Raw genomic sequence first — 26,675 nt, 5'->3', positions numbered from 1 at the left:
CCATTTGCTGTTCTCTATACACACGTGTTTTCTCTCTTGCGGGCATTTGCACAAAAGTCCCCTCGCCCAACGTGGGGCTCGAACCCACGACCCTGAGATTAAGAGTCTCATGCTCTCCCGACTGAGCTAGCTGGGCTTCTTCAGCAGCAAGGCTTTAAGATGGACACAGGTTCTTATAGCTGGGGGAGGTTGACTAGCATTTCAAGCGCAGGCAAAGAAAGCACAGGCTACTTTCAAGTTTTTCTATCATCCATTCAAGCTCTTATGTCCTTGTATGCATGCCACACCACGGGGCATGCTCCGATTGAGACGACTGAATGTCTCCCGGGGAATCTTCTCCCCAGATCTGGACCAGGGCATCACTGAGCTCCTGGACAGTCTGAGTTCCAACCTGGTGGCGTCAGATGGACCAAAGCTAAATGTCCCAGGGGTGTTGTATTGAATTTTGGTCAAGTAGGCCAATATAGGGTTGGGGGGTGGGGAGTGTCGGTCAGCGGTATCAGTCCCCACGCAAACTGCCTGCATACTCTTGTCGGATGAGGCCGGGAAGCAGGAAGAAAGCCAGGAGCCATTGCACCAGCGTAGGGTCTGACAGTGGGTCGGAGAATTTCATGCCCATACCTAACTGCACTCATTGTGCCGTTGCCTTGCCTGTAGAGGCCTGTGCATACCTCAATGCATGTGCCTCTCCAGACCATCACTGACCCACCAGCAATGCACTCATAATCAAGGATGTTACATTCAGCATAACGTTCCCCACGACTTCTCGGGAAGCTTTCACATGTGTTATATGTTCTAAGGTTAAATCCGCTGTCCTCTGTGAAAAGCACAGGGTGCCAGTGGTGGAGGTGGCAATTCTGGTATTCCATGACAAATGCCAGATACAAGCGGGATTTCAATTCAGGCTTCCACTTAGAAAGCAGAGCTCTGTCATGTTAACGAAAGCTCTTCACTACAAAAGTTCCTATAACCTGCAAAGCTGATTTCACAGCAACCCTACAGCTACCTCAACAAGCCGCACTTTGTTGAGTTTAACACACAAAGGTTGATGAAGCTCTTGAAAACATATTTTTAAGTAAAGAAAGTAGATGTCAGGAGTGGGATTTGAACCCACGCCTCCATTTGGAGACCAGAAGTCCCTTTTGTCTGGAAGGAGCCTATCCTTGAGTCTGGCGCCTTAGACCACTCGGCCATCCTGACGAGTTGACCAACCACCTCTTCAAAGTCATCCTGGATGTTCAAATGTCCCAACCACCTCAGCAGGCTCCTTTCGATGTGGAGGAGTTGCAGCTGTAATCTGAGTTCCTCCTGAAATACTAAGCTTGTCATCCAATCTCCGAGGCCGAGCACTGCCACCCGACGGAGAAAACTCATTGCCGCTGCTTATATCTGTGAGCTCATGCTTTCATTCACTACCCACAGTTTGTGACCCTAGGTGAGAGTAGGGATGCTGGTAAACCTAGAGTGTTGCTTTTTTGCTAAGCTCTCTTGAAATTTAGTCCAGAATCATCAAATTAAATGGTGGAGATTTGGACTTGTGCAGACACGACAGTGTAACTTTGTTTTCTGTTACCATACATTCATCTTCCTTTGCACAACACGCCATTTGCTGTTCTCTATACACACGTGTTTTCGCTCTTGCGGGCATTTGCACAAAAGTCCCCTCGCCCAACGTGGGGCTCGAACCCACGACCCTGAGATTAAGAGTCTCATGCTCTCCCGACTGAGCTAGCTGGGCTTCTTCAGCAGCAAGGCTTTAAGATGGACACAGGTTCTTATAGCTGGGGGAGGTTGACTAGCATTTCAAGCGCAGGCAAAGAAAGCACAGGCTACTTTCAAGTTTTTCTATCATCCATTCAAGCTCTTATGTCCTTGTATGCATGCCACACCACGGGGCATGCTCCGATTGAGACGACTGAATGTCTCCCGGGGAATCTTCTCCCCAGATCTGGACCAGGGCATCACTGAGCTCCTGGACAGTCTGAGTTCCAACCTGGTGGTGTCAGATGGACCAAAGCTAAATGTCCCAGGGGTGTTGTATTGAATTTTGGTCAAGTAGGCCAATATAGGGTTGGGGGGTGGGGAGTGTCGGTCAGCGGTATCAGTCCCCACGCAAACTGCCTGCATACTCTTGTCGGATGAGGCCGGGAAGCAGGAAGAAAGCCAGGAGCCATTGCACCAGCGTAGGGTCTGACAGTGGGTCGGAGAATTTCATGCCCATACCTAACTGCACTCATTGTGCCGTTGCCTTGCCTGTAGAGGCCTGTGCATACCTCAGTGCATGTGCCTCTCCAGACCATCACTGACCCACCAGCAAAGCACTCATAATCAAGGATGTTACATTCAGCATAAAGTTCCCCACGACTTCTCGGGAAGCTTTCACATGTGTTATGTGTTCTAAGGTTAAATCCGCTGTCCTCTGTGAAAAGCACAGGGTGCCAGTGGTGGAGGTGGCAATTCTGGTATTCCATGACAAATGCCAGATACAAGCGGGATTTCAATTCAGGCTTCCACTTAGAAAGCAGAGCTCTGTCATGTTAACGAAAGCTCTTCACTACAAAAGTTCCTATAACCTGCAAAGCTGATTTCACAGCAACCCTACAGCTACCTCAACAAGCCGCACTTTGTTGAGTTTAACACACAAAGGTTGATGAAGCTCTTGAAAACATATTTTTAAGTAAAGAAAGTAGATGTCAGGAGTGGGATTTGAACCCACGCCTCCATTTGGAGACCAGAAGTCCCTTTTGTCTGGAAGGAGCCTATCCTTGAGTCTGGCGCCTTAGACCACTCGGCCATCCTGACGAGTTGACCAACCACCTCTTCAAAGTCATCCTGGATGTTCAAATGTCCCAACCACCTCAGCAGGCTCCTTTCGATGTGGAGGAGTTGCAGCTGTAATCTGAGTTCCTCCTGAAATACTAAGCTTGTCATCCAATCTCCGAGGCCGAGCACTGCCACCCGACGGAGAAAACTCATTGCCGCTGCTTATATCTGTGAGCTCATGCTTTCATTCACTACCCACAGTTTGTGGCCCTAGGTGAGAGTAGGGATGCTGGTAAACCTAGAGTGTTGCTTTTTTGCTAAGCTCTCTTGAAATTTAGTCCAGAATCATCAAATTAAATGGTGGAGATTTGGACTTGTGCAGACACGACAGTGTAACTTTGTTTTCTGTTACCATACATTCATCTTCCTTTGCACAACACGCCATTTGCTGTTCTCTATACACACGTGTTTTCTCTCTTGCGGGCATTTGCACAAAAGTCCCCTCGCCCAACGTGGGGCTCGAACCCACGACCCTGAGATTAAGAGTCTCATGCTCTCCCGACTGAGCTAGCTGGGCTTCTTCAGCAGCAAGGCTTTAAGATGGACACAGGTTCTTATAGCTGGGGGAGGTTGACTAGCATTTCAAGCGCAGGCAAAGAAAGCACAGGCTACTTTCAAGTTTTTCTATCATCCATTCAAGCTCTTATGTCCTTGTATGCATGCCACACCACGGGGCATGCTCCGATTGAGACGACTGAATGTCTCCCGGGGAATCTTCTCCCCAGATCTGGACCAGGGCATCACTGAGCTCCTGGACAGGCTGAGTTCCAACCTGGTGGTGTCAGATGGACCAAAGCTAAATGTCCCAGGGGACATTTATTGTATTGAATTTTGGTCAAGTAGGCCAATATAGGGTTGGGGGGTGGGGAGTGTCGGTCAGCGGTATCAGTCCCCACGCAAACTGCCTGCATACTCTTGTCGGATGAGGCCGGGAAGCAGGAAGAAAGCCAAGAGCCATTGCACCAGCGTAGGGTCTGACAGTGGGTCGGAGAATTTCATGCCCATACCTAACTGCACTCATTGTGCCGTTGCCTTGCCTGTAGAGGCCTGTGCATACCTCAGTGCATGTGCCTCTCCAGACCATCACTGACCCACCAGCAAAGCACTCATAATCAAGGATGTTACATTCAGCATAAAGTTCCCCACGACTTCTCGGGAAGCTTTCACATGTGTTATGTGTTCTAAGGTTAAATCCGCTGTCCTCTGTGAAAAGCACAGGGTGCCAGTGGTGGAGGTGGCAATTCTGGTATTCCATGACAAATGCCAGATACAAGCGGGATTTCAATTCAGGCTTCCACTTAGAAAGCAGAGCTCTGTCATGTTAACGAAAGCTCTTCACTACAAAAGTTCCTATAACCTGCAAAGCTGATTTCACAGCAACCCTACAGCTACCTCAACAAGCCGCACTTTGTTGAGTTTAACACACAAAGGTTGATGAAGCTCTTGAAAACATATTTTTAAGTAAAGAAAGTAGATGTCAGGAGTGGGATTTGAACCCACGCCTCCATTTGGAGACCAGAAGTCCCTTTTGTCTGGAAGGAGCCTATCCTTGAGTCTGGCGCCTTAGACCACTCGGCCATCCTGACGAGTTGACCAACCACCTCTTCAAAGTCATCCTGGATGTTCAAATGTCCGAACCACCTCAGCAGGCTCCTTTCGATGTGGAGGAGTTGCAGCTGTAATCTGAGTTCCTCCTGAAATACTAAGCTTGTCATCCAATCTCCGAGGCCGAGCACTGCCACCCGACGGATAAAACTCATTGCCGCTGCTTATATCTGTGAGCTCATGCTTTCATTCACTACCCACAGTTTGTGACCCTAGGTGAGAGTAGGGATGCTGGTAAACCTAGAGTGTTGCTTTTTTGCTAAGCTCTCTTGAAATTTAGTCCAGAATCATCAAATTAAATGGTGGAGATTTGGACTTGTGCAGACACGACAGTGTAACTTTGTTTTCTGTTACCATACATTCATCTTCCTTTGCACAACACGCCATTTGCTGTTCTCTATACACACGTGTTTTCGCTCTTGCGGGCATTTGCACAAAAGCCCCCTCGCCCAACGTGGGGCTCGAACCCACGACCCTGAGATTAAGAGTCTCATGCTCTCCCGACTGAGCTAGCTGGGCTTCTTCAGCAGCAAGGCTTTAAGATGGACACAGGTTCTTATAGCTGGGGGAGGTTGACTAGCATTTCAAGCGCAGGCAAAGAAAGCACAGGCTACTTTCAAGTTTTTCTATCATCCATTCAAGCTCTTATGTCCTTGTATGCATGCCACACCACGGGGCATGCTCCGATTGAGACGACTGAATGTCTCCCGGGGAATCTTCTCCCCAGATCTGGACCAGGGCATCACTGAGCTCCTGGACAGTCTGAGTTCCAACCTGGTGGTGTCAGATGGACCAAAGCTAAATGTCCCAGGGGTGTTGTATTGAATTTTGGTCAAGTAGGCCAATATAGGGTTGGGGGGTGGGGAGTGTCGGTCAGCGGTATCAGTCCCCACGCAAACTGCCTGCATACTCTTGTCGGATGAGGCCGGGAAGCAGGAAGAAAGCCAAGAGCCATTGCACCAGCGTAGGGTCTGACAGTGGGTCGGAGAATTTCATGCCCATACCTAACTGCACTCATTGTGCCGTTGCCTTGCCTGTAGAGGCCTGTGCATACCTCAGTGCATGTGCCTCTCCAGACCATCACTGACCCACCAGCAAAGCACTCATAATCAAGGATGTTACATTCAGCATAAAGTTCCCCACGACTTCTCGGGAAGCTTTCACATGTGTTATGTGTTCTAAGGTTAAATCCGCTGTCCTCTGTGAAAAGCACAGGGTGCCAGTGGTGGAGGTGGCAATTCTGGTATTCCATGACAAATGCCAGATACAAGCGGGATTTCAATTCAGGCTTCCACTTAGAAAGCAGAGCTCTGTCATGTTAACGAAAGCTCTTCACTACAAAAGTTCCTATAACCTGCAAAGCTGATTTCACAGCAACCCTACAGCTACCTCAACAAGCCGCACTTTGTTGAGTTTAACACACAAAGGTTGATGAAGCTCTTGAAAACATATTTTTAAGTAAAGAAAGTAGATGTCAGGAGTGGGATTTGAACCCACGCCTCCATTTGGAGACCAGAAGTCCCTTTTGTCTGGAAGGAGCCTATCCTTGAGTCTGGCGCCTTAGACCACTCGGCCATCCTGACGAGTTGACCAACCACCTCTTCAAAGTCATCCTGGATGTTCAAATGTCCGAACCACCTCAGCAGGCTCCTTTCGATGTGGAGGAGTTGCAGCTGTAATCTGAGTTCCTCCTGAAATACTAAGCTTGTCATCCAATCTCCGAGGCCGAGCACTGCCACCCGACGGAGAAAACTCATTGCCGCTGCTTATATCTGTGAGCTCATGCTTTCATTCACTACCCACAGTTTGTGACCCTAGGTGAGAGTAGGGATGCTGGTAAACCTAGAGTGTTGCTTTTTTGCTAAGCTCTCTTGAAATTTAGTCCAGAATCATCAAATTAAATGGTGGAGATTTGGACTTGTGCAGACACGACAGTGTAACTTTGTTTTCTGTTACCATACATTCATCTTCCTTTGCACAACACGCCATTTGCTGTTCTCTATACACACGTGTTTTCTCTCTTGCGGGCATTTGCACAAAAGTCCCCTCGCCCAACGTGGGGCTCGAACCCACGACCCTGAGATTAAGAGTCTCATGCTCTCCCGACTGAGCTAGCTGGGCTTCTTCAGCAGCAAGGCTTTAAGATGGACACAGGTTCTTATAGCTGGGGGAGGTTGACTAGCATTTCAAGCGCAGGCAAAGAAAGCACAGGCTACTTTCAAGTTTTTCTATCATCCATTCAAGCTCTTATGTCCTTGTATGCATGCCACACCACGGGGCATGCTCCGATTGAGACGACTGAATGTCTCCCGGGGAATCTTCTCCCCAGATCTGGACCAGGGCATCACTGAGCTCCTGGACAGTCTGAGTTCCAACCTGGTGGCGTCAGATGGACCAAAGCTAAATGTCCCAGGGGTGTTGTATTGAATTTTGGTCAAGTAGGCCAATATAGGGTTGGGGGGTGGGGAGTGTCGGTCAGCGGTATCAGTCCCCACGCAAACTGCCTGCATACTCTTGTCGATGAGGCCGGGAAGCAGGAAGAAAGCCAGGAGCCATTGCACCAGCGTAGGGTCTGACAGTGGGTCGGAGAATTTCATGCCCATACCTAACTGCACTCATTGTGCCGTTGCCTTGCCTGTAGAGGCCTGTGCATACCTCAGTGCATGTGCCTCTCCAGACCATCACTGACCCACCAGCAAAGCACTCATAATCAAGGATGTTACATTCAGCATAAAGTTCCCCACGACTTCTCGGGAAGCTTTCACATGTGTTATGTGTTCTAAGGTTAAATCCGCTGTCCTCTGTGAAAAGCACAGGGTGCCAGTGGTGGAGGTGGCAATTCTGGTATTCCATGACAAATGCCAGATACAAGCGGGATTTCAATTCAGGCTTCCACTTAGAAAGCAGAGCTCTGTCATGTTAACGAAAGCTCTTCACTACAAAAGTTCCTATAACCTGCAAAGCTGATTTCACAGCAACCCTACAGCTACCTCAACAAGCCGCACTTTGTTGAGTTTAACACACAAAGGTTGATGAAGCTCTTGAAAACATATTTTTAAGTAAAGAAAGTAGATGTCAGGAGTGGGATTTGAACCCACGCCTCCATTTGGAGACCAGAAGTCCCTTTTGTCTGGAAGGAGCCTATCCTTGAGTCTGGCGCCTTAGACCACTCGGCCATCCTGACGAGTTGACCAACAACCTCTTCAAAGTCATCCTGGATGTTCAAATGTCCGAACCACCTCAGCAGGCTCCTTTCGATGTGGAGGAGTTGCAGCTGTAATCTGAGTTCCTCCTGAAATACTAAGCTTGTCATCCAATCTCCGAGGCCGAGCACTGCCACCCGACGGAGAAAACTCATTGCCGCTGCTTATATCTGTGAGCTCATGCTTTCATTCACTACCCACAGTTTGTGGCCCTAGGTGAGAGTAGGGATGCTGGTAAACCTAGAGTGTTGCTTTTTTGCTAAGCTCTCTTGAAATTTAGTCCAGAATCCTCAAATTAAATGGTGGAGATTTGGACTTGTGCAGACACGACAATGTAACTTTGTTTTCTGTTACCATACATTCATCTTCCTTTGCACAACACGCCATTTGCTGTTCTCTATACACACGTGTTTTCTCTCTTGCGGGCATTTGCACAAAAGTCCCCTCGCCCAACGTGGGGCTCGAACCCACGACCCTGAGATTAAGAGTCTCATGCTCTCCCGACTGAGCTAGCTGGGCTTCTTCAGCAGCAAGGCTTTAAGATGGACACAGGTTCTTATAGCTGGGGGAGGTTGACTAGCATTTCAAGCGCAGGCAAAGAAAGCACAGGCTACTTTCAAGTTTTTCTATCATCCATTCAAGCTCTTATGTCCTTGTATGCATGCCACACCACGGGGCATGCTCCGATTGAGACGACTGAATGTCTCCCGGGGAATCTTCTCCCCAGATCTGGACCAGGGCATCACTGAGCTCCTGGACAGTCTGAGTTCCAACCTGGTGGCGTCAGATGGACCAAAGCTAAATGTCCCAGGGGTGTTGTATTGAATTTTGGTCAAGTAGGCCAATATAGGGTTGGGGGGTGGGGAGTGTCGGTCAGCGGTATCAGTCCCCACGCAAACTGCCTGCATACTCTTGTCGGATGAGGCCGGGAAGCAGGAAGAAAGCCAGGAGCCATTGCACCAGCGTAGGGTCTGACAGTGGGTCGGAGAATTTCATGCCCATACCTAACTGCACTCATTGTGCCGTTGCCTTGCCTGTAGAGGCCTGTGCATACCTCAGTGCATGTGCCTCTCCAGACCATCACTGACCCACCAGCAAAGCACTCATAATCAAGGATGTTACATTCAGCATAACGTTCCCCACGACTTCTCGGGAAGCTTTCACATGTGTTATATGTTCTAAGGTTAAATCCGCTGTCCTCTGTGAAAAGCACAGGGTGCCAGTGGTGGAGGTGGCAATTCTGGTATTCCATGACAAATGCCAGATACAAGCGGGATTTCAATTCAGGCTTCCACTTAGAAAGCAGAGCTCTGTCATGTTAACGAAAGCTCTTCACTACAAAAGTTCCTATAACCTGCAAAGCTGATTTCACAGCAACCCTACAGCTACCTCAACAAGCCGCACTTTGTTGAGTTTAACACACAAAGGTTGATGAAGCTCTTGAAAACATATTTTTAAGTAAAGAAAGTAGATGTCAGGAGTGGGATTTGAACCCACGCCTCCATTTGGAGACCAGAAGTCCCTTTTGTCTGGAAGGAGCCTATCCTTGAGTCTGGCGCCTTAGACCACTCGGCCATCCTGACGAGTTGACCAACCACCTCTTCAAAGTCATCCTGGATGTTCAAATATCCCAACCACCTCAGCAGGCTCCTTTCGATGTGGAGGAGTTGCAGCTGTAATCTGAGTTCCTCCTGAAATACTAAGCTTGGCATCCAATCTCCGAGGCCGAGCACTGCCACCCGACGGAGAAAACTCATTGCCGCTGCTTATATCTGTGAGCTCATGCTTTCATTCACTACCCACAGTTTGTGACCCTAGGTGAGAGTAGGGATGCAGGTAAAGCTAGAGTGTTGCTTTTTCGCTAAGCTCTCTTGAAATTTAGTCCAGAATCATCAAATGGTGGAGACGTGGACTTGTGCAGACACGACAGTGTAACTTTGTTTTCTGTTACCATACATTCATCTTCCTTTGCACAACACGCCATTTGCTGTTCTCTATACACACGTGTTTTCGTTCTTGCGGGCATTTGCACAAAAGTCCCCTCGCCCAACGTGGGGCTCGAACCCACGACCCTGAGATTAAGAGTCTCATGCTCTCCCGACTGAGCTAGCTGGGCTTCTTCAGCAGCAAGGCTTTAAGATGGACACAGGTTCTTATAGCTGGGGGAGGTTGACTAGCATTTCAAGCGCAGGCAAAGAAAGCACAGGCTACTTTCAAGTTTTTCTATCATCCATTCAAGCTCTTATGTCCTTGTATGCATGCCACACCACGGGGCATGCTCCGATTGAGACGACTGAATGTCTCCCGGGGAATCTTCTCCCCAGATCTGGACCAGGGCATCACTGAGCTCCTGGACAGTCTGAGTTCCAACCTGGTGGTGTCAGATGGACCAAAGCTAAATGTCCCAGGGGTGTTGTATTGAATTTTGGTCAAGTAGGCCAATATAGGGTTGGGGGGTGGGGAGTGTCGGTCAACTGTATCAGTCCCCACGCAAACTGCCTGCATACTCTTGTCGGATGAGGCCGGGCAGCAGGAAGAAAGCCAGGAGCCATTGCACCAGCGTAGGGTCTGACAGTGGGTCGGAGAATTTAATGCCCATACCTAACTGCACTCATTGTGCCGTTGCCTTGCCTGTAGAGGCCTGTGCATACCTCAGTGCATGTGCCTCTCCAGACCATCACTGACCCACCAGCAAAGCACTCATAATCAAGGATGTTACATTCAGCATAACGTTCCCCACGACTTCTCGGGAAGCTTTCACATGTGTTATATGTTCTAAGGTTAAATCCGCTGTCCTCTGTGAAAAGCACAGGGTGCCAGTGGTGGAGGTGGCAATTCTGGTATTCCATGACAAATGCCAGATACAAGCGGGATTTCAATTCAGGCTTCCACTTAGAAAGCAGAGCTCTGTCATGTTAACGAAAGCTCTTCACTACAAAAGTTCCTATAACCTGCAAAGCTGATTTCACAGCAACCTCAACAAGCCGCACTTTGTTGAGTTTAACACACAAAGGTTGATGAAGCTCTTGAAAACATATTTTTAAGTAAAGAAAGTAGATGTCAGGAGTGGGATTTGAACCCACGCCTCCATTTGGAGACCAGAAGTCCCTTTTGTCTGGAAGGAGCCTATCCTTGAGTCTGGCGCCTTAGACCACTCGGCCATCCTGACGAGTTGACCAACCACCTCTTCAAAGTCATCCTGGATGTTCAAATGTCCGAACCACCTCAGCAGGCTCCTTTCGATGTGGAGGAGTTGCAGCTGTAATCTGAGTTCCTCCTGAAATACTAAGCTTGTCATCCAATCTCCGAGGCCGAGCACTGCCACCCGACGGAGAAAACTCATTGCCGCTGCTTATATCTGTGAGCTCATGCCTTCATTCACTACCCACAGTTTGTGACCCTAGGTGAGAGTAGGGATGCAGGTAAACCTAGAGTGTTGCTTTTTCGCTAAGCTCTCTTAAAATTTAGTCCAGAATCATCAAATGGTGGAGATGTGGACTTGTGCAGACACGACAGTGTAACTTTGGTTTCTGTTACCATACATTCATCTTCCTTTGCACAACACGCCATTTGCTGTTCTCTATACACACGTGTTTTCTCTCTTGCGGGCATTTGCACAAAAGTCCCCTCGCCCAACGTGGGGCTCGAACCCACGACCCTGAGATTAAGAGTGTCATGCTCTCCCGACTGAGCTAGCTGGGCTTCTTCAGCCGAAAGTCTTTAAGATGGACACAGGTTCTTATAGCTGGGGGAGGTTGACTAGCATTTCAAGAGCAGGCAAAGAAAGCACAGGCTACTTTCAAGTTTTTCTATCATCCATTCAAGCTCTTATGTCCTTGTATGCATGCCACACCACCGGGCATGCTCCGATTGAATTTTGGTCAAGTAGGCCAATATAGGGTTGGGGCTGGGGAGTGTCGGTCAACGGTATCAGTCCCCACGCAAACTGCCTGCATACTCTTGTCGGATGAGGCCGGGCAGCAGGAAGAAAGCCAGGAGCCATTGCACCAGCGTAGGGTCTGACAGTGGGTCGGAGAATTTCATGCCCATACCTAACTGCACTCATTGTGCCGTTGCCTTGCCTGTAGAGGCCTGTGCATACCTCAGTGCATGTGCCTCTCCAGACCATCACTGACCCACCAGCAAAGCACTCATAATCAAGGATGTTACATTCAGCATAAAGTTCCCCACGACTTCTCGGGAAGCTTTCACATGTGTTATATGTTCTAAGGTTAAATCCGCTGTCCTCTGTGAAAAGCACAGGGTGCCAGTGGTGGAGGTGGCAATTCTGGTATTCCATGACAAATGCCAGATACAAGCGGGATTTCAATTCAGGCTTCCACTTAGAAAGCAGAGCTCTGTCATGTTAACGAAAGCTCTTCACTACAAAAGTTCCTATAACCTGCAAAGCTGATTTCACAGCTACCCTACAGCTACCTCAACAAGCCGCACTTTGTTGAGTTTAACACACAAAGGTTGATGAAGCTCTTGAAAACATATTTTTAAGTAAAGAAAGTAGATGTGAGGAGTGGGATTTGAACCCACGCCTCCATTTGGAGACCAGAAGTCCCTTTTGTCTGGAAGGAGCCTATCCTTGAGTCTGGCGCCTTAGACCACTCGGCCATCCTGACGAGTTGACTAACCACCTCTTCAAAGTCATCCTGGATGTTCAAATGTCCGAACCACCTCAGCAGGCTCCTTTCGATGTGGAGGAGTTGCAGCTGTAATCTGAGTTCCTCCTGAAATACTAAGCTTGTCATCCAATCTCCGAGGCCGAGCACTGCCACCCGACGGAGAAAACTCATTGCCGCTGCTTATATCTGTGAGCTCATGCCTTCATTCACTACCCACAGTTTGTGACCCTAGGTGAGAGTAGGGATGCAGGTAAACCTAGAGTGTTGCTTTTTCGCTAAGCTCTCTTAAAATTTAGTCCAGAATCATCAAATGGTGGAGATGTGGACTTGTGCAGACACGACAGTGTAACTTTGGTTTCTGTTACCATACATTCATCTTCCTTTGCACAACACGCCATTTGCTGTTCTCTATACACACGTGTTTTCTCTCTTGCGGGCATTTGCACAAAAGTCCCCTCGCCCAACGTGGGGCTCGAACCCACGACCCTGAAATTAAGAGTCTCATGCTCTCCCGACTGAGCTAGCTGGGCTTCTTCAGCCGAAAGTCTTTAAGATGGACACAGGTTCTTATAGCTGGGGGAGGTTGACTAGCATTTCAAGAGCAGGCAAAGAAAGCACAGGCTACTTTCAAGTTTTTCTATCATCCATTCAAGCTCTTATGTCCTTGTATGCATGCCACACCACCGGGCATGCTCCGATTGAATTTTGGTCAAGTAGGCCAATATAGGGTTGGGGCTGGGGAGTGTCGGTCAACGGTATCAGTCCCCACGCAAACTGCCTGCATACTCTTGTCGGATGAGGCCGGGCAGCAGGAAGAAAGCCAGGAGCCATTGCACCAGCGTAGGGTCTGACAGTGGGTCGGAGAATTTCATGCCCATACCTAACTGCACTCATTGTGCCGTTGCCTTGCCTGTAGAGGCCTGTGCATACCTCAGTGCATGTGCCTCTCCAGACCATCACTGACCCACCAGCAAAGCACTCATAATCAAGGATGTTACATTCAGCATAAAGTTCCCCACGACTTCTCGGGAAGCTTTCACATGTGTTATATGTTCTAAGGTTAAATCCGCTGTCCTCTGTGAAAAGCACAGGGTGCCAGTGGTGGAGGTGGCAATTCTGGTATTCCATGACAAATGCCAGATACAAGCGGGATTTCAATTCAGGCTTCCACTTAGAAAGCAGAGCTCTGTCATGTTAACGAAAGCTCTTCACTACAAAAGTTCCTATAACCTGCAAAGCTGATTTCACAGCAACCCTACAGCTACCTCAACAAGCCGCACTTTGTTGAGTTTAACACACAAACACTCATTGGTACTTCGACATTTATGCATTCCATTTTGTACATATTGCCATTTCTTTTGCACATTATTCATACTGCTGACCTCTTCATATTTTATTTTAGATATATGTAGATACGTGCACACACACACACACACACACACATACACACACACACACACATATATATATATATATATATATATATATATATATATATATATATATATATGTATCTAGTAATGTGCATACATTCTTATATTTTTACTTTTCTTACAATTGTCACATTCCTGTTCCTATATTTGGCTTGTATCTTATGGTTCTGTACTTTTTCTCACCACTGTTGCTTGTGAAGCAATTTCAGTCACATGTGCTGTACCAGTGTAATAGCACATGTGATGTGATAATCAAAGTGATTTGATTTGATTTGATTTGATTTGAGATATGACACGGATGGAAAAATTGCCAGTGCCACTTGTTTCAGGGTTTTTTCCACTCTAGTGTACCTGTTGATAATTTCCTTAACATCAAATTAGGTCAAACTGTCAAAAGTCTTGTCTGGTATATACCAGACTAAATTAATATCCTAGGAATTTAAATTATTAAAACAAAAGTCAAACCACCATAACTCTTGAACCATTAGCTTGATCAAAAAATTCCAATGGTTCCTGAAAGCATCAACTCTGTCTTTTTCAGTGATTATCCGGTTTTTACAGAAAAAACAACAACAAAAAGCATCAACAAAACAATTAAAAAACATGTTAAACATAACCCAAAGGTCCAATAAACCAGCTGTTTTCTTGAGAGCTCATCTCTCTCACTAACTCTCTCAGCCAACCTTCGTCTTCATGGGGCTGATGTGACACCGTGTGTGGGATTATAGTAATAACACTAATATCACTGTAAAGTGTAGAGTCGCTGTTTTCTAGAAGTGTTGGAATTATTTTAATTGAGCAAATGGTTTAGCAGTTTTAGGAGTTATAGATGTTTTTAAAAAGTGTTGGGAAACATCTTTCTTCGCTACTGAGTTGTTAGGCTTCAAAAGGATAATAGATGATGCTATACTCGGATTAAAAAATTGTTCCTTTAATTTTTAAGTATATGTGCACCTTATACATGCATCCAAGTGCATACGCATACTTTTCAAAATGTCAAACTACCTCTTTAATGAAAAACAATCACATGTTGTGCTGCCAGCTTTTTGTTTCTGGAGTTCTTGTTTCAGAACTTTAGAGATGTTTCCCAATTTTGAACTCTGAACCATGCCCTACAATTTTTTTTTCTGATCCAGACATCTGAAAGGTACCTGTAGCAAGTGGCAAAAGGAGGGTTTTATTTGTACAGTGGGGCAAAAAAGTATTTAGTCAGCCACCGATTGTGCAAGTTCCCCCACCTAAAATGATGACAGAGGTCAGTAATTTGCACCAGAGGTACACTCCAACTGTGAGAGACAGAATGTGAAAAAAAAAATCCATGAATCCACATGGTAGGATTTGTAAAGAATTTATTCGTAAATCAGGGTGGAAAATAAGTATTTGGTCACCTCAAACATGGAAAATCTCTGGCTCTCACAGACCTGTAACGTCTTCTGTAAGACGCTTTTCTGTCCCCCACTCGTTACCTGTATGAATGGCACCTGTTTGAACTCATCATCTGTATAAAAGACACCTGTCCACAGCCTCAAACAGTCAGACTCCAAACTCCGCCATGGCCAAGACCAAAGAGCTTTCGAAGGACACCAGGAAAAGTATTGTAGACCTGCACCAGACTGGGAAGAGTGAATCTACAATAGGCAAGCAGCTTGGTGTGAAAAAAATCAACTGTGGGAGCAATCATCAGAAAATGGAAGACATACAAGACCACTGATAATCTCCCACGATCTGGGGCTCCACGCAAGATCTCATCCCGTGGGGTCAAAATGATCATGAGAACGGTGAGCAAAGATCCCAGAACCACACGGGGGGACCTGGTGAATGACCTGCAGAGAGCTGGGACCAAAGTAACAAAGGTCACCATCAGTAACACACTACAACGGCAGGGAATCAAATCCCGCAGTGCCAGACGTGTTCCGCTGCTGAAGCCAGTGCATGTCCAGGCCCGTCTGAAGTTTGCCAGAGAGCACATGGATGATACAGCAGAGGATTGGGAGAATGTCATGTGGTCAGATGGAACCAAAGTAGAACTTTTTGGTATAAACTCAACTCGTCGTGTTTGGAGGAAGAAGAATACTGAGTTGCATCCCAAGAACACCATACCTACTGTGAAGCATGGGGGTGGAAACATCATGCTATGGGGCTGTTTTTCTGCCAAGGGGACAGGACGACTGATCCGTGTTAAGGACAGAATGAATGGGGCCATGTATCGTGAGAATTTGAGCCAAAACCTCCTTCCATCAGTGAGAACTTTGAAGATGAAACGAGGCTGGGTCTTCCAACATGACAATGATCCAAAACACACCGCCCGGGCAACAAAGGAGTGGCTCCGTAAGAAGCATTTGAAAGTCCTGGAGTGGCCTAGCCAGTCTCCAGACCTCAACCCCATAGAAAATCTGTGGCAGGAGTTGAAAGTCCGTGTTGCTCGGCGACAGCCCCAAAACATCACTGCTCTCGAGAAGATCTGCATAGAGGAATGGGCCAAAATACCAGCTACTGTGTGTGCAAACCTGGTAAAGACCTATAGTAAACGTTTGACCTCTGTTATTGCCAACAAAGGTTATGTTACAAAGTATTGAGTTGTATTTTTGTTATTGACCAAATGCTTATTTTCCACCCTGATTTACGAATAAATTCTTTACAAATCCTACCATGTGGATTCATGGATTTTCTTTTTCACATTCTGTCTCTCACAGTTGAAGTGTACCTCTGGTGCAAATTACTGACCTCTGTCATCATTTTAGGTGGGGGAACTTGCACAATCGGTGGCTGACTAAATACTTTTTTGCCCCACTGTAGATGTAAAAAAAAAAAGATTGTTGTTCAGTCTGTGCACATTTTGAAAGGTTACAGGGAAAACTAATGAATAACAAGGCTCAATTTAGAGATGGCTGTCAGAATTTGAATAACTGATGTATTACATCAGTGATCGTATTATTATTTAGATCTGTGAGCTTGGCTGTCCCTGTTCCTGGTACTTCTACATAATGTTACACTGCCAATCACTCTGTGCACCTATTCACACTCATAATCTGCATGTCCCTCAGCATTTTGCTCCTAGCAGATTCAGAGTTCAAATCAAAGCCATGTAATAACATAGAAATAGACAGACACAGTAACCTTCGTTTGCTCAGCCGACACTGCATGTTCAACGAAAAGTTGGATTAGATTAGCATTTTACATCATCTAATTGTTTCTGGCAACCATGAGAACTGAGATAATTTTGAGCCAGTTTGTTTATGGAGCATTTTATCTGTTTAGTGCAAACTTTGCTACCCACCAAGATGGCTCCATGAAATGTCTCTCTTATCTGATATGTAAAAAAACCTTATTGTTTCTGACAGCTCTTACTTTGGTTTTACTCTACCGTAATCTTAAAATTATGACATCATGTCATCTTGAGTCAAAACATTTTTTCTCTTTATTTAATTTGTGAGTGAGATGTATAACTGAGTACAGCCTATATAAGTGGCATGCAGCAGTGCTCAGCTTGCCAAAAGATTGCATATGTTTGCACACCAGCCTGCATCATTCACAACCTCGCCACTAACTACTTAATGAACTAGAGGGGAGCTATTGACCCTGTATGCTGACAAGGTCAGCTGACTATGTTTATTCGACTGTGTGTGTATTTGTGTGTGTAAGTCAGACAGAAACAGGAAAGAGAAGCTAAAAGCAAAGGAGAGGGATTTTATTGGATCTCTGCCTTTGACCGAATATTTCACTGTATCTCTCTCCCTACTGCCTCTTTCCATGCACAGGTGTAAGATGAAGCCATGCATATTCATTAGGAGGCTTAGAAATAAGCCTGCGTGATGCTAAATATGGAGGCAGCACTTTGTATGATTCTTTTTAATACCAATACTTGTACAAGAATGAAGACAATTAAGACCAGGAAATTAACACAAATGTATCAGAGATGGCCTTCATAATATCAAAAATCCAGGTCCGTACATAACATATTTTAAGTGAAATTGATGAAATAACCTTCTGATAACCTTATCGCAACTAATTTAAAGCTCGTTAATTCATTGCTGTTAATGCAGTAGAGGGCATATAAAAGATAGATATAGCTTTTGTCTATGAAAACTGAATCTACTGCAGGTTTAAGGAAGTCTCTTCAGTTACAAAGGTGCATAAGTAAATGCCACAAACCAGCATTATTTCTAACTGCCAGCAGGGGGCAACTCCACTGGTTAAAAACCCCCCAAGAAAACAAACAGGTTTGCAGACACATGACCACTAACCATGTGACATTAACAAATCCGCCATTTTGGACGTGTGACCAAATGGTGATATGTAGAGTCAAGTGAATAAAGCACCTAAAGACTGCTCCCCAACCATCTGGCAACCAACAATTGCAAGGAAAAAAATAGTATTATAATAATTGCAAAATTGACTTACAAACTGTTCAGTGATCCCCTGGCAACCACCTGTCACTAGGGAAAAATGTGTATTCCCCAGTCAGTTGGCAGAGAAATTCCATATGATTGTTCTGTTCTTTAGCATATTTTTGTGAACGGAAGTGACTGATTTACTGACTGGCCAGTGACAAACAACTCTCCAGGCTGTAGTGAAACTGAAAATTGCCACACAAATCAATAATGGAGTTTTCCTACAGAGTGAAAGTTGGGCCCTTTGGCTCAAGGGATTCACAAATATTTCACATGGACAGGACCTGAAAGATTTTTGATCCACCATGTAATACCATCTGGAAAGTATCTGGCTGGCAACAGTGCAAGATTTCACATATCAAAAAATGCCAGCACCTTAGGACCACTTTAGTCCTTTAGTCAGTACTGAAAACGCAAGCTGCAGCTGTGAATTCATTTTCTCCATCATGAAGTTAAACTATTTGCACATCATATATAAAAATCCCTAGTTTCCATGAAAAATTATTCAAAACAGAAAGGTAATAAAAAAAAAGACACTTCAAAGACTTTTTGCTTATCAAATTTCATTATAATCTATTTTAGTCATCAATCGTTTGCCAGAGTTAAATGTCAGAGTTAAAGCCATTACACTAATGAACCCTACAGTTTGAAGACATACATATTTTTTCATTATTAGATCACCCTGGAGGACCGAAAGCATAAAAGGCGGACAAAGATACTAGACAGCAGCGGCAGACCTTAAGCAAAACTGTCACTAAGGCTCTCTGTGGGCTCAATTATCCCTCATTTGAACAGAAGCAGAAGGACCCCAATTAGTGGTCTAACTTGACACTTGTGTTTGTCAGAGGGGCTTCAGGCTGGAAACTCAGTATGAGAAGATTTTTGCTTCTAAGCCAAAAGGATGACTGTGTCAAAAGTCTAAATGTGATGGAGTGAGGACAATGGTTCCCCTGAAGCTTGTTTCACTGAAATCAATGCAGAGGACACCTTACTTGTCTTCTGCCTTGTCATTGCTCACCACTTTAATTTCCTCTTCCATGGGCAACAGGAAAACACACACACATACTGCATGCAAACTACACACACAAACAACCTGCACTGTTATGAGCTTCAGGTTTTATTACTGCCCATGTTTTGTGACTCTAATTTCCTTTGAGAACTCTATGATTTGCTTCTTAGCTAAATTCTTGTAAGCTAACATACAAAGGCACTGACAGCAGCAATGCTGTCATAATAACTTCTTTATGGAATAATCAAAATGTTATTACTTCCAAATGTCAAGATGGAAAAGCAATGGGCAGATGTGGAAACAACTTATCAAAGCATAAACAGTGAAAATAGGTTGTATTTCAACCTAATTGTTACCTGAATCAACAGCATGCAGGCAGCAAGTCAATGATTTACATCCACAGCAGGTTTGTAGTCGATGTCTATATTTCTGCAGAACACTAGAGACCTCTGCTGGCCAGTAAAGATGTGGTTGGGGAAGTTGTGCCAAGTAATGATGTAATTTTCCGGATTTATAAACAATGGCAATAGTAGACTTGGTCTTAGCAAAGTAGGCCACCCCAAACCTGTCCAGAACTGAGCTGAGTATGACGAGGGTAACACATAATTTCTTAGGAAATACCAGGTGATATGCTAAATCTTTTGCCAAATAACCATTTCAGTATGTTACAGATGGAAAGACGCAGGTTTAAATTAGATTAACGAAGACTGAGTGACGTTTACCTGCTTCACTACTTTAAAATCCTGCTATTTGTGGTTGCTGATTTACTGTCATGACTTACCACTTCATCACTGTTAATGTGTGTTTACACACATACACATTCAGAAGTGGTGGCACATTGGTGCAGCGTTTAGCACTATCACCTCACTCCAAAGGGGATCTGGGTTTGAATCTGCTGGCTGATTCCTTTCGGTGTGGATGTTTGCATGTTCTCTGGCTCAAAACAACACCATTGAGCGTATGAGGGGAAACATCAGAGAGAGGCCTGCTCAAAATGAGACCCTTGAGCGACAGTTGGAAAACATCGCGGAACGGATCACTGCAGTTGTGAGGTCTCAGAATCAAAAGACTGACAACACCACGGAACAGAAGTTTGATACCATCATGGGGAGGCTCGCAGCTCTTCAACGGGAGATCGAGAGACCAGCCTCGGAGTGCTAGAATTCGAGCTGCTCACAAAGGAGAAATCAACAATATTCAACATTTGGACACCACGGCTCCAGCTGCAGGCCCAAGGCTGGAGCCCACCAAAACAACTCCCTGATAACGACTGTGTGATGACTATTCTTCCCGCCCCATGAAGGACACCTGGATTGGCTGGAGGACTGTTTACTTAGCCTGATAGGCCGAAGGACACTGTCTCAGCTAAACTATGGACACGCACACACACACACTTACACTGATAAGCACTCACTCATCCCCCTCCCTTTCCAACGCCTTCGATGCTTGTGCCCTACCGGGGATGATAGCAGTCAACTGGACCAGCACAGATGCTGCAGGACCGGATGCGCTGTCTACGCCGGCTCTCTCTTACCCTTTACCCGCCCTGTTGCTTGTCTTGTGTTTCTATGGTGTATTGATAGTCATGTGCTTTTGTGCTGAGGTGTTTTTTCTTTTATCAAACTGTTCTCCCACTAGGAGCTCAGTCTGAGTGGAGTTTTTTTTTTCTCCTCCTCTTACCTCATGTAGTGTATTTTCATTGTTTTTTTCCTATCAGCCTACCTTCTGACATGTCTGCCCAATGTGATGTTTGTGTAAAGTTGGTCAGAAGGTTCCTTTGTGAGTGCGCATGCGCCATTAGCGTGCTGCCTGCTGTAACCCCTAATTTCCCTCGGGATGAATAAAGTATTCTGATTCTGATTTCTCCAACAATCTAAAAACATGCTTGTAAATGTCTGTCTATATTATAGACAGACATTTATTATAAGTATATTATTGTTTTATTGACTTATTTATTTATTTGTTACAGTTTTTTCTTAACTCTCTTGTATGAGAGCTTCAAATACGTTGTCAAAGGAGCCTTAAATCAGCTAAAATAGCTGTAATAATGATAAACTAGACAGTATAAATAATATCATAAACTCAAAAACCCTGGGTCGACGACCCAGGCATCCTAACAGTTTTAAGTCTAAATATAAGCTAGGTGACGTTTTCTTTTTGCCTCCCTGTAGTTAACACTGTGTTTGGTAAACTTTAATCACAGTAATTTAAGATATTTTTCCACATAAATAAGCTGGTTGCTTCATTTAATTATTATATCAGACAAATTAAAGTGTTGATGTTAAATTTAGACTAAACCATGCTGGCTTAGCAGAAGAAACCTCCACCTCTGCCTTAGACTAAAACTACTTCGAGTATTTTTATATAATTTCTCATGGTTAGACCACTTAAAGTGCATCTTAAAATTATTTTATATAAATAAATCAAACTTTTTTGTTGAGAAAACTTTTTAAAATACATAAGAAACGTAGAAATCAACCAGAACTACAAAAATAAGCTGGTTGCTTCAGTAACCTGAATTATCTCCATCCATCCATTTCCTTCCGCTTATCCGGGGCCGGGTCGCGGTGGCAGCAGCCCAAGCAGAGAAGCCCAGACCTCCCTCTCCCCAGCCACCTCCTCCAGCTTGTCCGCGGGATACCAAGGCGTTCCCAGGCCAGCCGAGAGATATAATCTCTCCAGCCTGTCCTGGGTCTCCCCCAGGGCCTCCTCCCGGTGGGACATGCCCGGAAAACCTCACCCAGGAGGCATCCTTGTCAGGTGCCTGAACCACCTCAACTGGCTCCTTTCGATGTGGAGGAGCAACTGCTCTACTCTGAGCCCCTCCCGGATGGCTGAACTTCTCACCCTATCTCTAAGGGAGAGGCCAGCCACCCTTCGGAGGAAGCTCATTTCCGCCGCTTGTATTCGCGATCTCGTTCTTTCAGTCAATACCCACAACTCGTGACCATAGGTGAGGGTAGAGGCATAAATTGAGAGCTTCACTTTTACACTCAGCTCTCTCTTCACCACAACAGACCGGTACAGCGTCCGCATTACTGCAGCCGCTGCACCAACCCGTCTGTCGAGGTCCTGCTCCCTTCTCCCATCACTTGTGAACAAGACCCCGAGATACTTAAACTCCTCCATTTGGGGCAGGAACTTGTCCCTGACCCGGAGTGGGCACTCCACCCTTTTCCGGCTGAGGACCATGGCCTCAGATTTGGAGGTGCTGGGTTCACTACACTGGTGTATGAAGCACTGATTCATGCTGCTCCACATGAAAAGCCAAATTAATAGCCAAATGCAATGCTGACTGAATGGTCTCTCATCCATCTACAACCAGATGTTCAGCTGCAGAGTCCGATGAAGAGACGGACATCTGTCTGATGACTCTTGTCTCTATTACAACACTCTGATTAATACTCTCATTACAGACCCATGGATCTGAGCTGTTGCTCAATTTTCTGCCTCTAATTAGGAGACTCATTTAGTCTTGCTCTGGTTCCACCTCTCTTACAGGGTCCTCTCTCTATAAGGACCACCGAAGGACCATAAGTGACCAACACACATTCATACGCCTCTCACTCACTTAACTTATACCCTGTGTGGGTTAATGTAATGAACCTTTATACTGCAGCTCATCAGTATGCTAAAAGCAAACCAAGGTTTGTCCCTGGATCAAGTGGAGTCAGTGCTCTCCACCCACACTCAAGAACATTACATTAGTATTGACTGCCCTCTGCTCCACCCAGGATTTATAGTACAAAATAATGTGAAGGGACTTCAGTTCAAACTCTTCTTAACCTCACAATGTTTTAATAAAAAACTTAAGGCATGTATTCACTAATGTGGGATATATTATGTGATTTATACAAAAGTGTGACTTTACCTGTAATTGTCACTTCTCTTAACTAAAATAAAATGAAAAATAATATAAAGGAAATAGCCTTACTTTAAATATTTGTTGGTTTGGTATAAAAAATGGTATTACAACTTGCCTGATGGGGATTTAAATGAACCTGTTTATGGAGACTTTGCATCCCTACAAGACTGAGAGTCCACTGCTTCCAAAAAGTTGTGTTTTTGTTGCAATTCCTTTACTGATTGTCCGAAATCTTGCCTCTATAATATACAACATGTTAAATAACAATTAAAAAGACTAAAACCAACTCTGAAAATAATAATAATAATAAATTAACTAAAAAAAAAAACACCATGGAAACTAACTTAAGCTAGACTGACTTAAAAACTAAGAGTCAAAATGATATAAATATAAAAAATAGATAATACGAAACTAAAATATCGGAACTAATATTACGGAACTGCAATTCCCAGAATGCCTCGGAGAGCCACGGCCATGAGTTGTGTGACTGCCACCGGACGGCTGTCGATGGAAAGTGCAGGAAAACGTGCTCAGTGACAGTCATACAAGCATGCACGCAGCTCAGCGCCGACCAGCTTCAGCAGCAGACATGTAAAAAGATGGATTAGAAAATAATGTCCCTCGCCTATCATCACCATCATCACCACTACCATGTTCCCGGGAGTTTTCTATGCACTGCTGGCGGGTTTCCTCGGGGCCGTGGCGTCGTCCTCGGCCAAACTGTCGCTGGGAGCCGACTACCTGAAGGGTGTCTGTGAAACCGGACTCCGGACATGGGGAGAACAGCGGAAATTCAGACAGGCGGACGAAACTACCGCCTGTGACCGGGTGAGGCATTGCCGCAGTTAAACTCGCTTTAATTATTAACACAGTGAGGGTGAATAATAATGCTCGCCTGCGAGCGGGGTGATTTCTCACGAGGGAAGTTAGGGGGGTTATCCCCGCCCGCCTCTCCTCACCGCCTCCCTCAGCATCAGCACCATCTGCGGCATCACACTGGGGGAGCCCGCGCAGGCAGCGGCGCGCTCGTGGCGTACCCGCGCCCCCGAAGCACACCACTACAGTTACTTGTATTTAGGCGTTGTTTTATTCTATAAGCGTAAAAATTATCTCTGCGTGTAGATAATAAGCTGAACGGCTGGTATCTGATGGTGAGGATGTCAAGTTTTTCTGTGAATGACCTTCAAGCTGCCTACATACGTCACACAGTGATGTCAGAAACATCTGCAGGCGGCTGTCTGAAGCCTTAAACTGTAGAAACGTGGAAAGCAGCGACCCCGATACGTGATTTAAGGCACAAATGAATTGACAGAATTGCAAATTAGGATTGCAGGTGGATGCAAAGCGTATGTAAAGGCTGTTACTTTGCACCACGAGATTTGCCACAATGCACTGTGAAGCTTTGGAAAGTAAATGTTAGAACTAAGTGACTACCTTTGGCCACTGGCCCCTCTATGAGCATGATACTGCTGGACGTTTCTTTCTGTTAAAAGGGAGTTTTTCTTTCCCACTGTCGGGAAAGAGCTAGGGGTCTCTCTCATTGTTGGAGCTCTCAGAGAGTGCAACTTCCCCCGAAAGGCATGGGCTGTACAAAGAACTTTGATGTTTTATGACGTTTTTATTCCAATATGATGACATCAACCCGTTATGGCATCAATGTGACGTTGTTGGACTTTGTATTGGAAAAAGTGTGTTGTGCAGCTCTCTCCGTCGCCTTTCATATAGCACATTACTCGATGTGGTTGCTTGAAATTTTTTTTACAAGGTTAACTTTGACCGTGGGTGCTAACCATGAAGGTGAAAGTCAAATGTTAGCCAAACTAGGTATCCATGCTGCCCAATACCTAGTACATTGTTGTGATATTTAAAGATGATCAAAAAGAAATTGTGGGTAATATAAAATTTTAATTTCACATTTGGTGTGACCTTGACCCAATTTTCACAAAAATGAAATCAGTTATGAGTATATACCATCACATAAATTTTGAAAATGATATCTTGAAAACTGTGGACACTAGACCACTAACAAACAGAGAAACACACAAACAAAAAAACTGTGCAGATTAGATACTTCCTCCCTTCAGTGGGGGAGAAAAATTTGTCAAGAGCATCTTTAATAAGTTTCTTCTCTCGTCTTTCAGCTTCATATCCCTCTGAGGCTGCTGTGTGGCGGCCTGCTTTTCACCTGCAATGCTGTGATGTGGACCTTCCTTGCCAAAGCACTCAGGTATTCCTCGTCCTCCACCCGAACCACTGTGACCACCACTGCCTCCAACTTCATATCTTCCGTAAGTGACGATCTGTCTCTTATAGCTCTTACTTCATGTCCTCTGAGTGAAATCCTTTACATCAGACAGTAGAGGGTGAAAATATTTTCACGTTGACCTTAACGTCCTTCCTTCTTATGTAACCTGATTTATTTTAGAAAATAGGCTAGACTGTATTCAGAAATAACTTGTCACTGTGATTTATGGCTCTTCATTGTTAAGCTCAGCAGGGATATTGGCCATTAGGGCACCTTTATTGGCAATTTGTTTCTAAAAACAGGCATGATGTTTTTTTCTTTGCAGGCTTTCCTGGGCCAGCTGATCTTTGGGGAAGCCCAGATAACATTGTGGTGGGTTGGGATCTCTCTGACCTTCTCTGGTTTGTTGGTACTGCAGAGGGTTTCGCCGCAGGATGGACAACAGAACACGGTTGCCAAAAAAGATGAATAATGTGACCTGTCTCTACCAGCTGGCTGTGGCTTGTGGTCTGTTTTGGCAGACATCTTCTCTGACTTCAGAGCCAAAGAGCAGTAAAATCTGAAACAGCAGTTGAATTTAAAGTGTTTTCTTCTTTAATCTGGGCACACCTGGAAAAGTTATTATTCCACTTGTTAAAGAGCAAGTAGAAATAGTTGTTTTCTTCCAGTCATATAACAAAATTCAGTTTCACCTGTTTAGCCTAAAGTGAAATTATTAATCAACATACTTAAAAAAAGATTGCTTTATTGAAATCAATATCTGTTTTACAGGTTGCTGTTTGTAGCCCTGCAGGATGTAAAACCCTGCTGGTTCAGCTGTGGTGCAGCCTTGTTTAGCCCTTTCCTAAAATCAGAGGAGATGTTGGCTTTCAGACAGTCAAACCAGAGCACATCCAAAGTCTGGCTAGTAGAGACAAAATAATGGATGGCTAAGTCTGAAATCATCTCTGTCCACAAAGAAGAAGCAAAAATTATACTAGCTTTACATTACTTTTTGGAAAGTCAACAATAGCACAACAGCTTCTGAGCTAATGGAAAATATAAAAAGGAAGATAAATAAAAAGGTTGTTAGATATTTTGGGAAATGCATCTGTTTGATTTCTTTTTGAGAGTTACATGAGAAGATTGATACCACTAACATGTCTTTAGAGACATACTTTATGAAGCCTCATCTGGCATAATTTAGTCTGACTGGAAATCAAAGGGTAGCTGGCCTGGCTCAGTGTCAAGATAACCAAATCTCCTTTTAAACACATTTTATTTAAATAATTAATGCATTATGTCATGTTTGTGTAATATATTCACAAACAGAACTGCAAAAATGACATTTATTGTCTTTGTAGGTCAATATTTGTGAAACTACTTTCTAACTAAGGGTAGTGACTTCCTTCCTGATAAAGGGAGTCATTAAAACCAAGGTGTTGATTTTACTCTTTGGTTTTTGACACAGAACACAAGCTGGGAGTT

At 44.9% G+C, this 26,675-nt stretch overlaps 1 protein-coding gene and 17 non-coding genes across 18 annotated transcripts; 1 reads left to right on the top strand and 17 right to left on the bottom strand.

Annotated features, from left to right (window-relative positions):
- Positions 1 to 63: 63 nt before the first annotated feature.
- trnak-cuu (transfer RNA lysine (anticodon CUU)) lies at positions 64 to 136 on the bottom strand. Its single transcript has one exon. It is a non-coding gene; the product is annotated as a tRNA-Lys (tRNA).
- Positions 137 to 1,089: 953 nt separating this feature from the next.
- trnal-caa (transfer RNA leucine (anticodon CAA)) lies at positions 1,090 to 1,200 on the bottom strand. The gene is made up of 2 exons: positions 1,163 to 1,200; positions 1,090 to 1,135 (listed from the first exon to the last, which is right to left on the bottom strand). It is a non-coding gene; the product is annotated as a tRNA-Leu (tRNA).
- Positions 1,201 to 1,665: 465 nt separating this feature from the next.
- trnak-cuu (transfer RNA lysine (anticodon CUU)) lies at positions 1,666 to 1,738 on the bottom strand. The gene has a single exon. It is a non-coding gene; the product is annotated as a tRNA-Lys (tRNA).
- A 953-nt stretch (positions 1,739 to 2,691) lies between these two features.
- trnal-caa (transfer RNA leucine (anticodon CAA)) lies at positions 2,692 to 2,802 on the bottom strand. Its single transcript has 2 exons — positions 2,765 to 2,802; positions 2,692 to 2,737 (listed from the first exon to the last, which is right to left on the bottom strand). It is a non-coding gene; the product is annotated as a tRNA-Leu (tRNA).
- A 465-nt stretch (positions 2,803 to 3,267) lies between these two features.
- On the bottom strand, positions 3,268 to 3,340 carry trnak-cuu (transfer RNA lysine (anticodon CUU)). The gene has a single exon. It is a non-coding gene; the product is annotated as a tRNA-Lys (tRNA).
- A 958-nt stretch (positions 3,341 to 4,298) lies between these two features.
- On the bottom strand, positions 4,299 to 4,409 carry trnal-caa (transfer RNA leucine (anticodon CAA)). The gene is made up of 2 exons: positions 4,372 to 4,409; positions 4,299 to 4,344 (listed from the first exon to the last, which is right to left on the bottom strand). It is a non-coding gene; the product is annotated as a tRNA-Leu (tRNA).
- A 465-nt stretch (positions 4,410 to 4,874) lies between these two features.
- Positions 4,875 to 4,947, bottom strand: trnak-cuu (transfer RNA lysine (anticodon CUU)). Its single transcript has one exon. It is a non-coding gene; the product is annotated as a tRNA-Lys (tRNA).
- A 953-nt stretch (positions 4,948 to 5,900) lies between these two features.
- Positions 5,901 to 6,011, bottom strand: trnal-caa (transfer RNA leucine (anticodon CAA)). The gene is made up of 2 exons: positions 5,974 to 6,011; positions 5,901 to 5,946 (listed from the first exon to the last, which is right to left on the bottom strand). It is a non-coding gene; the product is annotated as a tRNA-Leu (tRNA).
- A 465-nt stretch (positions 6,012 to 6,476) lies between these two features.
- On the bottom strand, positions 6,477 to 6,549 carry trnak-cuu (transfer RNA lysine (anticodon CUU)). The gene has a single exon. It is a non-coding gene; the product is annotated as a tRNA-Lys (tRNA).
- Positions 6,550 to 7,501: 952 nt separating this feature from the next.
- Positions 7,502 to 7,612, bottom strand: trnal-caa (transfer RNA leucine (anticodon CAA)). Its single transcript has 2 exons — positions 7,575 to 7,612; positions 7,502 to 7,547 (listed from the first exon to the last, which is right to left on the bottom strand). It is a non-coding gene; the product is annotated as a tRNA-Leu (tRNA).
- Positions 7,613 to 8,077: 465 nt separating this feature from the next.
- Positions 8,078 to 8,150, bottom strand: trnak-cuu (transfer RNA lysine (anticodon CUU)). Its single transcript has one exon. It is a non-coding gene; the product is annotated as a tRNA-Lys (tRNA).
- A 953-nt stretch (positions 8,151 to 9,103) lies between these two features.
- Positions 9,104 to 9,214, bottom strand: trnal-caa (transfer RNA leucine (anticodon CAA)). The gene is made up of 2 exons: positions 9,177 to 9,214; positions 9,104 to 9,149 (listed from the first exon to the last, which is right to left on the bottom strand). It is a non-coding gene; the product is annotated as a tRNA-Leu (tRNA).
- Positions 9,215 to 9,674: 460 nt separating this feature from the next.
- trnak-cuu (transfer RNA lysine (anticodon CUU)) lies at positions 9,675 to 9,747 on the bottom strand. Its single transcript has one exon. It is a non-coding gene; the product is annotated as a tRNA-Lys (tRNA).
- A 942-nt stretch (positions 9,748 to 10,689) lies between these two features.
- Positions 10,690 to 10,800, bottom strand: trnal-caa (transfer RNA leucine (anticodon CAA)). Its single transcript has 2 exons — positions 10,763 to 10,800; positions 10,690 to 10,735 (listed from the first exon to the last, which is right to left on the bottom strand). It is a non-coding gene; the product is annotated as a tRNA-Leu (tRNA).
- Positions 10,801 to 11,260: 460 nt separating this feature from the next.
- Positions 11,261 to 11,333, bottom strand: trnak-cuu (transfer RNA lysine (anticodon CUU)). Its single transcript has one exon. It is a non-coding gene; the product is annotated as a tRNA-Lys (tRNA).
- An 818-nt stretch (positions 11,334 to 12,151) lies between these two features.
- Positions 12,152 to 12,262, bottom strand: trnal-caa (transfer RNA leucine (anticodon CAA)). Its single transcript has 2 exons — positions 12,225 to 12,262; positions 12,152 to 12,197 (listed from the first exon to the last, which is right to left on the bottom strand). It is a non-coding gene; the product is annotated as a tRNA-Leu (tRNA).
- Positions 12,263 to 12,722: 460 nt separating this feature from the next.
- On the bottom strand, positions 12,723 to 12,795 carry trnak-cuu (transfer RNA lysine (anticodon CUU)). Its single transcript has one exon. It is a non-coding gene; the product is annotated as a tRNA-Lys (tRNA).
- A 10,677-nt stretch (positions 12,796 to 23,472) lies between these two features.
- On the top strand, positions 23,473 to 26,293 carry tmem42b (transmembrane protein 42b). Its single transcript, XM_026157066.2, has 3 exons — positions 23,473 to 23,791; positions 25,105 to 25,251; positions 25,534 to 26,293. The coding sequence occupies exons 1-3, from the start codon at positions 23,615 to 23,617 to the stop codon at positions 25,678 to 25,680; spliced, it is 471 nt and encodes a 156-aa protein (XP_026012851.1). The 5' UTR covers positions 23,473 to 23,614; the 3' UTR covers positions 25,681 to 26,293.
- Positions 26,294 to 26,675: the final 382 nt, after the last annotated feature.

This window comes from Astatotilapia calliptera, chromosome 22, assembly GCF_964374335.1.
Source record: "Astatotilapia calliptera chromosome 22, fAstCal68.1, whole genome shotgun sequence".
NCBI classification, from domain to species: domain Eukaryota; kingdom Metazoa; phylum Chordata; class Actinopteri; order Cichliformes; family Cichlidae; genus Astatotilapia; species Astatotilapia calliptera.
The sequence above is the reverse complement of the archived record's forward strand: the minus strand, read 5'-3'. Positions and strand labels throughout refer to the sequence as shown.